Source organism: Colletotrichum orchidophilum (genome assembly GCF_001831195.1).
Source record: "Colletotrichum orchidophilum strain IMI 309357 chromosome Unknown Scaffold_62.1, whole genome shotgun sequence".
In the NCBI taxonomy this organism is placed as follows: domain Eukaryota; kingdom Fungi; phylum Ascomycota; class Sordariomycetes; order Glomerellales; family Glomerellaceae; genus Colletotrichum; species Colletotrichum orchidophilum.
The window spans coordinates 155,693-168,546 of record NW_019173018.1 but is presented as its reverse complement, the minus strand read 5'-3'; the positions used below and the strand labels follow the sequence as shown (position 1 = coordinate 168,546).

Genomic DNA, 12,854 nt, shown 5'->3' with positions numbered 1-12,854 from the left:
CTTTGATGTGGGATTTGGACAATATGGCCTAGTGAGGTGGGGCCAAAGTGGCTTGGAACGACAACATTTCATGATGAAAGTGATAAAGTGAACATTACACTGAGGGTGTATAGCCAAAACCAGACATCAGGCCGATGAACCTACACGCCAATTACAAGCCGCACAGATGAATCATGGAGAAGAGAGCAGAGGCTTTCATGAAACATTGTTACGACAACTCAGCAGGGCGGCTGCCGTCCACCTCTGCAGCCCTCGTATACGCAGAAAGCTCAACCGGGGGCGGCGTGGCAGCGTCAACTTCCCGCATCTCAGTACTGTGGCCGGGTAGCTCTTGCTTGGCATCGAACCCAAGGCCTTTATTCTCGTGACTTTTATAACCGGAAGTGTCTTCGTTCTGAGCCGCGATGGCGGCCCTCTTTTGTTTCCGCTTACGAAGGCAGACGAACAGGCCGGTGCCGAGGAGCAGAAGAACAAAAACCACCGCTGCGACTGCGATCCCCGCAATCGCCCCGGTCGACAGGCCTACATCCCCAACATCGGAGCCCTGGGAGGGAAAACGGCCGTAGAGCGGGAAGACGGGATGTTTGACCGAGAGCGGGCCGACGCTCGGGATGCCGGTGAGCGTGATCTTTCTCCACGAGCTCCAGAGCGTCGACTCCCTCCCTCCGCTCGTCGCGATGTTGTTGATCCAGACTTCGGTGCTTGTGCTGAGGAGACTCACGCAGTCTCGGTAAGGGGTCCCTCCTGGCGCGGGCGTGAGGCAGGTGTACGAGCTTGGACAGCACCACGTCTGGGTGTAAGTCTGCCCGCTCTCGAGAGTGAGGGGCGTGACGCAAGCCGTCGTCCAGCCGCTGATGCAGGCCGTGCCTGGGTAGGCTACGCTTGCAACATCGCCTGGTTTCGAAATAGAATGTGTCAGTCTCCTCGGCACTTTCAAAAGTCAAGTGTGGGATTTCCTCACTGAACGTGTTCCCGGACGGCCGCCAGATTGCAGCGTAGCTCTCGGGAAAGCATTGGGTGGGAAGGCTGGCTGTGGTCTCGGCTACCACTTGGTCTCTCAGGCATTCGACATCCCCCGTGAACTCTTCTACTTTGCCTACCAGGCATCGAATGTCGACGGAGCAGACACCGCTGGGGGGTGTGAAAGGGGTGGTCTGCGGCGCCATGGAGAGCACCTTGGTCTGCTGAAACCCTCCAGGAGTAAAAGTCAGTGTCACGAGCAGTGGCTCGTATGTCGTTTTTGAGATCATCGTGAGGTCTCTCTATGACCTTTGCTCTTGATCAAGGATTATGCCTATCTTCGCCTGGGCGGATTGATAGAGAGATTGAACTACGTTCAACGCAAAGGTCGAGATCCACTTGACAGTGGGAGCCCGAGAGTATTAGCTCTCAAGTGGCTCTCAAGCGGCCAGGATGCTCGTGGCAAACAGTGCCATCACACAAGGCTTACTCTATTCTCTGCTCGTAATGCTCGTCGTGCTGTTGGCTGCGCGTATGGCTCAGCCCGCTTATGGCCAAGGACCGTGGTTATCTAGTTGCATATGTTGTGTCCCATCAAGATGGGCCGGACCTTTTAGAGTGTGAGATGAAGTTGTCGGGCATGAACAGACTCTACCGTGATCACAACATGGCAAACGAATCATTTCAGTCATGTAACTTCAAGTACTCTAAGAGGTTCGACATCGTGCACCTGCCAGATGTGCATCAACGCTCAAAAACCAGATGCGACTACCTCGACGAATGCCCGGCTAGTCCTGGACGTTTGGCACCAACTAATTTTTGTCCTGATTAGGTGGTCTTCTTCATTAAATTGACTTTGGGGCTACTGTAGTCTAAACGATGATGTTTACATCAATGTTGGAGCAGAGGAAATCCCTCAACGGGCTCGGCGGTGCCGGGTCGCGTGCCAGACTCCTCTGAAACTCGGTCCTAAACTTCGTCGTTGGCTGTAACACCCAAGTATTGAAAGCCAAGATGCCTGATTCCTCTTTCGGGTCCCTCATAGCATTGAAAAGGTAAGGCGACTCGAGGCGGTCTGACGACTGGTTGACATTGGGCTCCCAGACAAGATACAGCTTCCATTCTTTCCATTTGATCTCTAGCAAATCTTCTCTTTGATGTAGAACAGAAGTCCTAATCTCTCGGACCTGACTGTCGTCAATCTGATCGATGTCGTCGATGGGGCGGTCGTTTGGAACCTCAGACTTGGTCATTGCCAGAATGGTTGTGAATGTGTCCGCTACGTAAACTATTTTATTGGACGTAGAGCCTTCCGGAACTTGACCCGGCCAAACTATGATGAAGGGCAAACTCAAGCTGCCTTCCATGGTGGTATGATACGTTCCTGACCATGGCCCTGCTGTGCTCCAGTGAGGCTCCCTGAATTATGGACCATTGCCAGACGCGAAGATGAAGACTGTGTTTTTCCGAATGCCGAGGGAGTCTACATGGTCCAGTAGTTCGCCCACGCAGTAGTCCATTTCCAGCCAAATAGTCTGCGAAACTACCTTGCTTGGTGTTCCCGGCAAAGTCTTCGCGAAGAAGCGTCGGCAAGTGAACATGAACGATCGGGTGGTAGAGGAAGAATGGCCGCGCAGTCTCAACTTGACGAGACAGCCAGTCCTTTGACTTTTCCACCAGCATCCCGTTAATGAGCCTCGTGGGCCCCAAGTCGTAAACCCATACGTTTCACGAATTCTTGCCGGCAACTCCCATCGTGATATAACGCAGTCCCGCCATTTCAGGAGTATACCCAACCGCAGAGGTAAACTGCGTCTCATCGGTCGTTCTCGGGATTCCATATCACTCATCGAAGCTTCAGTCTGCGGGATAACGGCCGGGAAAACCCTGCAGATGCCCTTTCCCGTGATGCGCACTTGCATAGTCGTTGTATTTGAGGCACTCGGCCAGCGTTTTTTCCCAAGACATCAGACTTTGCGGGAAGCCCGCGGGAACTAATTATCGGCAACCTGTTTGGATCGGACGTCGGCCCGTCCTCAATGCGGATCGGGTCGGAACGCAGTCGCTCTCCACGTTGAAGTTGTGCGGGGAGAGACCCTCCATTTCGAGCTTGTCGATTCAGGGCGTCGCGGCGCCTCGCAGGGCGCCTGCGCCATAACTCCCTAACTCACCCCAGCCGAGCTTATCGGCCAGAACCAATGCAACATTCGGACGATTCGAGTCTCAAGACATATTCGAGATATGAGAGAGAAGAAAAATTGTTGAGGCACAAATGCATTTTGCCGCACATAGTTTTCAATGGGCTTGTGCGGAGAAGTTGAACACCGCGTTCGTCTGATTCGTGGTTCGCATTTAGTCACGTCAGAAACGGATTTGACTTCCGTCTATTGTCCGAATAAGTCAATCTATTTTCAGGCATTAACAACGAACCTTTTTTAGCCTCTGCTACCAGATTAAGTTTCAAGATGCTCTATTTTTCATGCGGATAATGTGTTTGGATAACCTTACTCTCTTCAAATTAGAGAATCTGTAAAGGCCCTTTATCAGAACTGGCTTCGACCCAGGATTTGGGTCAGAGGGCAGTTTGAATGAAATCTCTTTCGCTTTGCTATGCTATCTCATTTCTATTCTCCGTCATTGGCACCAACTCAAACAGACAGTGGCTTGGGTAGCCTTAGTCTTTCTATCCTCACACGCTACTACTAGTCGTTCTGAAGTTCTCGAACGTTAGCACAGAAGCGCGTATACTGCTTTGCAGTTGGTACTTCGTTGGGAAGACCGAGCAAGATTTAGAGAACCTACTCAAATGCAAACACAGTTAAATCCAGTATGAAGGTACTCGACGTTGCACGTGCAACCGCCGATTCCGCCGAGTATGTTTGTGCACTCCGTCCCGACGTCGTAGCACTCCTGCCATCTTCGACCCTTGACAGCGGATTGCTCTGTTGCGGGCGCGGCAGAAGCCAGTCCAGCAACAATGGCTACGGTTCCAATAAGAGTTGAGAACTGCATTGTTGTATACAGTAAAATAGGTCTGAGAGTATCCGTATAGTTAAAAATGAGCCAAGTGCAGCTAGATAAATAAGCATATCATACCGGGGCAGCACCGTCACTTTATAGAAACATCGCCAAAGCTTCGGTATCCTCGGAATACAATTATTCGACTGTCTCGGCGACATACGGCACAAGGACATTAAGGCATCGTGTAGATCGCAACTGTCTGTCAGGCGAGTGATTGCCGGGCTGATCCGTCATCAATATGAGGATTACGACGCATCCAACTGCACATAGTAAGATGTGGAAAGACTTTATTTAATTAACTTTTTTGGATATTAACAAAAGATGGGTCCAGCTTTTCCAACCGCAACTCCGAGCAGTACATTTTTACTTCTTCCCTAGTTGAATAGTTACTAATGTAAATCGAATCATCGTCTAGGTAGACTGGACAGCGCACTGCAGCAGCTGTACCTGAGTCATTGCAAGATAGAAGCAGAAATCTCTGCCAAGGCTCAACTCCTCCAGGTGCATCTCATGATCACTGAAGAGTAGCCAATCGTCAAGATAGACAGTCACCAATTACATTCAGGTCGGGGAGAATGGATCACTTGATTTGGCTTGCGAGCAGGCTTACTGAAGTGGACCGACAGTGTTCGGAATCACCGTGGTGATGATGATGCCGAGGGAAGAAAAGCTGCGGGCGGAGACCGAGAGAAACTCTTGTCGTGTAGATGGTGTCACGCGACTCACGCCTGCTATCCGAGATTGGGCTTCTGCGCCATTCCCCACTTGCAGACACAACAGCTTATGCCCGCTCCCATCTCATGCCTCCACGAGCTTGAGTGGACTGGCAATCCAAGACAAGACATGGAAACAGGGGTGAAAAGAGAAACCCAGGTCAGGGGGTCGCTAGAGATACCTAGAGGTTACCGCCCAGCTTGCGTAACGCAGATCCCAAAGAAGGCGTTGGACCTTTGAATGAAACATGAATGGAGGGACGGCACCAGGCGAGAAACAACGAGACATCTCCGAGATAGGTACCTGATATACCTGCGCTACGGCCAGTGGGTCTGCAACACCTAAAAAGTCCGAAAGCGTGAGTATATACAGTTGCTGTTATAACCCACAATGAAACCGGAACCCATTGGAGAGCAGGCGGCGTCGCCGGTAAGAACTTCCGTAATATACCCAGTCTCAATGTGAGCGAGCGAGTGAGTGAGTGAGTGCCAGCTACCTTATCCGTACATATTCAAGACAGGCACCTGTTGCAGGCTTCGTCTTCAAATTTCGCTAGGATGGAAGTTGCAGAGTATATTGAGTCTGTATCCGTATAGGCTATTGCAAACGTTAATCTGTAGCAACACTTTGGAAAAACATTCCTGGGCCTCTCCAAATGACGCCGATTGTGGGGGATTTAGACGGTGGAATCCACCACCGTTAGAGGACCGTGCGGGTTTTCCGACACAATACGGATACATACCGTTAAGGTAAGGTAGGTACCTAGGTTATTAAGCGAATCTTATCGGGGGCGGGGTGGTTCGATAAGGATTTTTTTGCGCCAGGAAAAATTTGGGACACTGAGAGACGGGATTCTCGACCACAACGGCTGGATTGCTTGCATCCTCTCTTCCACAGTTGGTCCCCGACGGATTGGAATACGACTAGCACAATGTCGACTCCAACTCTCGCCGAGAAGCTGGACAAGATCCGCTCACCGGGTCTTCAAAGTCAGAAGAGGGTAAGATTTTGCAAATGTGCTCACAGTTTGGCTATCATAGCTAACATGATCCCAAGACCGCGGTTGTTCTCGAAGCGGTCGACGTAACGCTGAAGGAGCAAAACTCTCAGCCCACGCCGACTGGCTACTTCGCTGCCCTTCTCGCCCTCCTCACCCAAGCTGTCGAGAGTGGCAACATCAGCTCCGACACGACGACCTCCGTGGTCTATCTCCTCGATACCGTCACCCCGTTTGCGCCCCAACCCATCCTCCGCGCCAAGTTCACTCAGATCCTCACCTCGCTCGCACCCGTTCTCCTCCAACAAGATGCCGAAGCTCTCCTTCTCCGTTCGTCTATCGGATGCCTTGAGTCTCTGCTCCTCGCACAAGATGCGGGTGCTTGGGAGCTGGGCGTGACCCAGATTGGCCCCCGCAGAGCCGTTGCTGGCTTGCTCAATCTCGCTCTCGAACAGCGCCCGAAGATCCGCAAGAGGGCACAGGAAGCGCTCCGAAATGTCCTGAAAAATCCGCCTCCGAGCCCCTCACTTGACCACCCGGCTGCGGACATGTGCGCTCACACTGCTCTTGCTAACCTCGAAGATATTGCTGGAAAGGCTGCGGCGGCAAGGAAGCAGAAGGGATCCGAGTCGGCGCACGATCCCGCTCTGATCCACGCTCTACAGCTCATCAAGACTATTGCCTCTGCAAGTGGTGGTTGGCCCAGCAAGAAGATTGAGTCCTTGTGCGACCTGCTTCTCGGAATCTCAAGATCCGGCAATGAGTATATGACAATGGCGACTTTTGAAATTTTCGAAATGATCTTCGAGGGAATGGCCGACGACGTCGCCTCGTCCAAGCTCCCACGACTGATGGAGATTATTTCGGAGCTGCGTCCTGCCGCAAACGACACACAACTCATTCCGCCATGGCTGGCAATCCTCTCGAGAGGCTACGATGTCTCTGCACAACTCGAGCCTGAGGATGTTTTCCAAAACTTGCCCGAAATTTTCTCAATGGTCGCCCAGTACCTCGAATCTCCTGCCCACAACATCCGGATATCCGCTTCCGAGTGCTTGGTTTCGTTCATGGCGAACTGTGTACCGAAGCAAGTCATTTTGGAACCGTCCATTTACGATGAGAAGACGCTTGACAAGATTGCCAAGATTGCCGAGTCTCTGCTCAGCCTCAAGTACCAACAAGCCTGGATGGAGAGTTTCAATGTCTTTGGGGCAATGTTTGACTCATTGAGATGGCGAGCACACCCGATGATGCTTAACATCACCAAGGCTGTTGGAGAACTCCGAGGCAGCGACTCTTTCCAAGGCAAGAAGGAAGCCGACGAAGTCATCGGCAAGGCCATCCGCGCCATGGGCCCCGAGGCAGTCCTGTCTATCCTGCCTCTGAATATCGCCAAGCCCGCCAAGGGACAGCAAGGCCGCGCCTGGATGTTCCCCATATTGCGAGACTACCTCAGCAACACCAACCTCGCTCATTTCCGTCAAGAGATGGTCCCTCTCAGTGAACTCATGTTCCAAAAGGTGCTTGACCATGGCAAGGCCGAGAAGACGTTGGAAGTCAAGATTTTCGAGACCCTTGTACAGCAAATTTGGGCGACTTTGCCCGGCTACTGCGATCTTCCGCTCGATGTTACCGAGGCTTTCGACCAGTCTTTCGCTGAGCTCCTGGCAAACATCCTGTACAAGCAGGTCGAGTTGCGCCTGGAGGTCTGCCGTGCGCTCAAGATTCTCATCGAATCTAACCAGGCCATTGCCACCATCGAGGATGACGGCGAGGAAGATCTCGTTCTCCAAAGCCGCGTCTCCAGAGCCACTGCCAAGAAGAACCTGGAGCACTTGGGTAGCTTTGCCGGAAACATGCTCGCTGTTCTCTTCAACGTGTACACACAGACCCTGCCGCAGTCAAGAGGGCCCATTCTCCTCACCATCAACGCCTTCCTCAGCGTCACCCCCGAGAAGGAGCTCATTGACACCTTCGACCGGGTCAGCAAGATGCTCGCAGCGGAACTGCAGCAGACTGCCGACCAGGAGAAGCCTAAGCAACAACCTAAGCAGGGTGCTATGCCCTCAACGAGCAACACCTTGATGGATCTGATCATCTGCATTGCTCTCTATCTACCTCGCGAAAGCTACACGGCTCTTTTCGAAATCGCCACAGTAATTATTTTCAAGGAGAACGAACCGCAGTTGCAGAAGAAGGCTTACAAGCTGGTTCCCCGGCTCACAGAGTCAGAAATCGGCAAGCATGCGCTTGCAGCGCGCAACGACGAGTTACAGCAGATGTTTCTGACCAGCGCCGAAAAGGTTTCCGCTCCCGCTCGCAGAGAACGTTTGGCCGCCCTTTCTGCGCTGCTTCCTTTCATCCCTGATACCTCCCTCCACTTCATCCCCTCTATCCTGAGCGAAGTCGTCATCTGCTGCAAAGAGAATAACGAGCGCGCCAGGGAGGCTGCATACGATCTCCTCGTCCAGATGGGCCACCGTATGGAGTCAGCCAACGGCGCCCCTATCGACAACAGCAAGGTCCCTCACATGCCCTCAGACGCGCCTGCTGGTAAAGCCAATATTGAGGAGTTCCTCACCATGGTCAGCGCCGGTCTTGTCGGCAGCACTCCTCACATGATCTCAGCATCTATTACCGCCCTCAGCCGTGTGCTGTACGAGTTCAGAAGGTCCTTCAGCACCCAGACCTTGGCCGACCTTGTGCAGACCATGGACCTTTTCCTGACTTCCAACAACCGCGAGATTGTCAAGAGTGTTCTAGGCTTTGTCAAGATCTGCGTCGTCAGCCTCCCCTCAGAGCTTGTGATTCCCCGCCTGTCTTCCATGGTCCCCAATCTAATCATCTGGAGCCACGAGCACAAGGGCCACTTCAAGAGCAAGGTCAGGCACATCCTGGAGCGCATGGTTCGCAAATTCGGCTTCGACCTCGTCAATCAAAACTGCCCAGAGAGCGACAGGAAGCTCATTGTCAACATCCGCAAGACCAAGGAGCGCAACAAGAAGAAGAAGGACGCTGCCAAGCAGGCCGGCGAGGAGAGCGACGAGGAGGACGGCCGCCAGGGACGCAAGTTCGATAACGAGCTCGACCAGGCCCTCTACAGCAGCGACTCGGACGGCTCCGACGACGAGTCCGACGACGACGAGGACGCGGCTGCCGCCGGCGCCAAGGGCAAGCGCGGCAACAGAAAGGGCGGCAACACGTACATTGTCGAGGATGAGGACGAACCGCTCGACTTGCTCGACCGCAACGCTCTGGCCAACATCTCCTCCACCAAGCCCGTCAAGATGCGCAAGCCGACCAGGACCAAGGCCAAGACCGATCTGGACGGCAAGTTGATCCTCGGCAAGGACGATGACGAGGCGATGGAGATCGACGGTGCTGAGAACGACGGCTCGGGCGTCAACGCTTACGTCGCCGCGCTCAAGGGCAAGGATGCCGGCAAGAGAGGTCTTCGCGGTAAGCTCAAGTTCAGTAACAAGCGCGGACAGGACGACGAGGAGATGGAAGACATGGACGAGGGCGATGCGGCTGCTGTCAAGGCGCAGGTCGACAAGAGCCGCGGCGGCAGCGGCGGCGGCAGGCCCTTCCGTGGTGGACGAGGTGGCCAGGACCGCGGTGGACGTGGTGGACGTGGTGGACGCGGTGGTAGTGGTGGTCGCGGCGGTCGCGGTGGCAAGGGCGGTATTGCCGCAGGCCGCAAGGGACTAGGCGAGGACAGGAGACGAGGAGGTGCCACATCAGGCGGAGGTGTCAACAAGGGCAGAGGCGGCCGCGGTCGGAGATGAGGCTCGCCGAACAGCAAAATTTGGAGGGGAAGAGGTTTCTTTGAAGATTTCAAGTGTGATTATACCCATTCAATGAGGTTAAAAGCGACCCCGAGTTGAAAAAGGGAACAAGGGTCTCAAAACATGTCATGTCGGCGTCCTGTCAGGTACGGTAAATAGAGAAAAAAGAAATTGGTAGTTACAACGAGCGACTAGAATATGTCTACGTTTGTGCATAAGGCGTCGGACTGTCATTTTCTAGTGTCAGGGTGATTTTTTGTTTTGATCCGTCACGTCTCTGTTTAGACTCGGCCTGCTTCAAACCCAGACCAGGGGCTTTTCCCCAATCGTTCATTATATGCCATTGCACACATAGAAAAACACAATGAAGCTGCCGATGGAGCAAAAAAGTACAATCGTGGTAAAATCCTAATGCAACCCAAAACTCCGGCCCTGCGCCCCCCACAGGAGAGGAGGTTGTTGTTATTGCTGCTGCTACTGCTGCTGCACTGCTTTATCTGAACTTGCTGTAAATGACGGCGACGATGAGAAGAACCAGAATGGTGATGATGGAAATGGTGATCACCCGGTTGGTAGCCATCCTTCAGCGTGTTAGCCCGCATTGTTCGTCTCTTCAAGTCTAGCAACCAAGGATGTAAGGACGATATTTACCTACGTGCCATCCCCCGCAACGTCTTGACACTCCGATCCACGTATCCCTCGCTCTCGAGAAGGCGCGATTGGGTATGCAGAATGGTCTCGCGCTGCGTGTGCAGGTCCCCGAGGATGCCGGCCCCGATGCCCTCCGTCTCGTTGGCGAGGGCCTGGCTGGCCTTGAGTCGCTGCGTGGATCTATCGAGGCGGTCGGTCCCCGACAGCAGCTGCTGGCGCTGCTCGAGCTGGACATCCTGGCCGCTGCCCGAGGGGTTGTCGGTGTAGCGCGCGCCAAAGAGGGCCGCGCGGTCGTCGGCGAGGGAGCGCAGCTTGCGCTTGTGACCGTCAATGTCGGACTCGTGGTTGCGGAAGCGGGCGTTGATCTTGGAGCGGAGGGTGGTGGGGATGTTTGCCTTTTCGAGGCGCATCTGAGCGAGCAGCTCGTCGGCCTCCTCGAGGGCGCGCTCGGCGGAGGAGAGGGCCGCCTTGCGCGGCTCGCCCGACAGTTCGGGGATCTGGTCGAGTTTCTGGACAAGGTCTGCCTGGACGAGCTTGAGCTCTGCTTCGTAGTCGCCGAAGCGTTCGGAGCCAGGCTCAGTTTCGAGTGGGTTGGACATGGTGGCGGAAGGGGTTCGGTAGGCTGGTAGTCGGGTGGTTTACAAGTCGGAGGGAGATACGTCGTGACCTCGCCTACGGAAGGGCGATAAAGGATGAATCAAAGGAGTGGCCTCCTTTTCGAGACGTTTGTAGGCGAGAGGTGGTCGTTTGGCTTCGTTGGGTATCACAGGTTTGACGTCGTCACAGCGGGTTCGTCGGGGTGGTTGTTGGATCAATGCCGAAAACGGTCAAGGGCGAGTGGATTGTTGGTGTCGTTGAATGTACTTGGTCGCATGTAGTACGTAGGTATGCCTAGTCGGGACCGGGCTTGGCGACATCATGCTCCCGAGTGGCTGGTGCACCAATCGGGTGTGACGAGACGCCAGGCTCCAGCCACCAGCCACTGGGCCTCGAGTAAGGTACCGTAGACTGGTTCACTAAAGTGCCTTACACACGTGATATGTACGGCCCGAGCGTCCTCTTCCCAGTCCCCGCCCGCAGGCGTCTTTTTATGAGAATTCGGTCGGCGCAAAACTTCGTTTCCTCCTCCTTCTCCTTTTTCTTCAAAGTTGAACCCCCGGCTCTAGAAGAAAACGGCTCCGCGTCGCCAGTCTGGAAATGCTTCTGTGTTTCTTGCACTTGGACGTGGAGTTGAACTTAAGCCGGGTAGACTGATGGCAGTCTTCTGTCACGGCGCTTTTAAGAATTGGGGACTCGTACTACCGTTTTCCGATCCCGTTGAGTGCTCGACATACTTTTGTCGTTTGCTGCCCTTGGCTTGCGATATCTCGAATTTAACGGCCGCTGCGGCCTCCGCTGTTTGCTGTTGGCCTAGTATAAATCCTCAACATGTGCACATTACACATATTTAGTAACAGTCGAAATCTGGCACCTCTGTACAGAACACCGTTTTGAATACCTGTCAGATACCAATGTCATGCGGCTCAAGCATATCCATAATCCACATGAAGGGTTCCTGGATGATGCAGTGACTGCCTTCCTTTGCCAAGATGTGTACGTAAACGGCGCGTCAGCAAATGTCTGAAGACATTTCACGAGGCAGCTCGCCACATCATGAGCTGCTGGATGGTAGGATTTAGGCCTCCATGGCTATCTTCGTGAAGGCGTGGTATTGGTTTTCGGACTTCAGCGCGTCCCAATCCAGGTACATTGGCAGTGCATAGCCAAAGTCACGAAGGAAACTTAGTTCACCACGCGTGACAGCGTTCCAGGCAGCTTGAAATGCGCGTTCACAAGAGGAACGAGGTGTCTCGAGGTGCCTCTGTCAAGAGATCTGGACAACTGCCTAATAGACGTTGAGTCCACCGGCCTCCCAGAATGGTCTCACACGTTTGCAGAAGGAGCTGAGGATTGCATGGAAGAACTTCTCAAAACTCTGCCCAAAGACCCTCCTGCGCAAAGCCCGTGAGATGTGAAAGGGAAATTCTTCACCCAGGATCTTTTCCCATTGAAAAGCGGCACAATCTCAGTAGATTCAGGCGGTAACCAGCCATTTGTCGAAAATTTCAGCAGTCGTCCCCACCGCAGGCAGGAAAACCCACCCGGGTCACCCCAAACCGCTCCTGGTCTGTGCGTCCAGACCGGTCGCTCTGGATATCTATATAAGGCCGACCTCCCACCGCGCCTCTTAGGATTTTCTTCTTCTTTTTTCTTCATGTCGACAATACTTCAGAGAATCATTTCTATAGTATTCGACCTACTCTTGGTTCCCTAAAGGAGCTACAGATCCCACCCTGGTTGATGATTGATATCCTCGACACCCTAGAGTGAAGAACTCTGGTTGCTCTCGCACCCTCCGCAAGGAGGGCGGCTTTAGACTTGTCTTTTGCTGTATAGAGAGCGGTGATGATCTCGTCCCCGATTGTGGTCTTGCCCTTGGGCGCATGGTCGGGGTGGGTGTCGATGGACGTCTGACAGGCTTTCTCTTTTTCATTGCTTGCTGGAGCTGGTCTCCGGCAGTGAGGAAGAAGTGCCTCTTGAATGTGAAAAGTTTGCTACTGTAACGACGGCAAACGCTGACATGTATGCTCTATTGACGATCGGTTGGCTTATAATGGATCTTTGTTAAGATCAACTCAAGTGAACAATGGTCTATTGCGTAAGCCTCGGCAAACAATCTGACA

At 53.5% G+C, this 12,854-nt stretch overlaps 6 protein-coding genes across 6 annotated transcripts; 1 reads left to right on the top strand and 5 right to left on the bottom strand.

The window, feature by feature from the left end:
* Nucleotides 1-208: 208 nt before the first annotated feature.
* CORC01_07665 (uncharacterized protein) lies at nucleotides 209-1,250 on the bottom strand (the record flags this gene model as incomplete). Its single annotated transcript, XM_022619300.1, has 2 exons — nucleotides 209-894; nucleotides 962-1,250. The coding sequence occupies 2 exons, from the start codon at nucleotides 1,248-1,250 to the stop codon at nucleotides 209-211; spliced, it is 975 nt and encodes a 324-aa protein (XP_022474212.1).
* A 582-nt stretch (nucleotides 1,251-1,832) lies between these two features.
* Nucleotides 1,833-2,213, bottom strand: CORC01_07664 (arylsulfatase A; the record flags this gene model as incomplete). The annotated part of the gene is made up of 1 exon (XM_022619299.1): nucleotides 1,833-2,213. One exon carries the CDS (start codon nucleotides 2,211-2,213, stop codon nucleotides 1,833-1,835), a length of 381 nt encoding a protein of 126 aa, XP_022474211.1.
* A 1,549-nt stretch (nucleotides 2,214-3,762) lies between these two features.
* On the bottom strand, nucleotides 3,763-3,972 carry CORC01_07663 (uncharacterized protein; the record flags this gene model as incomplete). Its single annotated transcript, XM_022619298.1, has 1 exon — nucleotides 3,763-3,972. The coding sequence occupies one exon, from the start codon at nucleotides 3,970-3,972 to the stop codon at nucleotides 3,763-3,765; it is 210 nt and encodes a 69-aa protein (XP_022474210.1).
* Nucleotides 3,973-5,626: 1,654 nt separating this feature from the next.
* CORC01_07662 (uncharacterized protein) lies at nucleotides 5,627-9,480 on the top strand (the record flags this gene model as incomplete). The annotated part of the gene is made up of 2 exons (XM_022619297.1): nucleotides 5,627-5,695; nucleotides 5,752-9,480. The coding sequence occupies 2 exons, from the start codon at nucleotides 5,627-5,629 to the stop codon at nucleotides 9,478-9,480; spliced, it is 3,798 nt and encodes a 1,265-aa protein (XP_022474209.1).
* A 493-nt stretch (nucleotides 9,481-9,973) lies between these two features.
* On the bottom strand, nucleotides 9,974-10,730 carry CORC01_07661 (vesicle transport V-SNARE protein; the record flags this gene model as incomplete). The annotated part of the gene is made up of 2 exons (XM_022619296.1): nucleotides 9,974-10,061; nucleotides 10,132-10,730. The coding sequence occupies 2 exons, from the start codon at nucleotides 10,728-10,730 to the stop codon at nucleotides 9,974-9,976; spliced, it is 687 nt and encodes a 228-aa protein (XP_022474208.1).
* A 1,697-nt stretch (nucleotides 10,731-12,427) lies between these two features.
* Nucleotides 12,428-12,616, bottom strand: CORC01_07660 (uncharacterized protein; the record flags this gene model as incomplete). The annotated part of the gene is made up of 1 exon (XM_022619295.1): nucleotides 12,428-12,616. The coding sequence occupies one exon, from the start codon at nucleotides 12,614-12,616 to the stop codon at nucleotides 12,428-12,430; it is 189 nt and encodes a 62-aa protein (XP_022474207.1).
* Nucleotides 12,617-12,854: the final 238 nt, after the last annotated feature.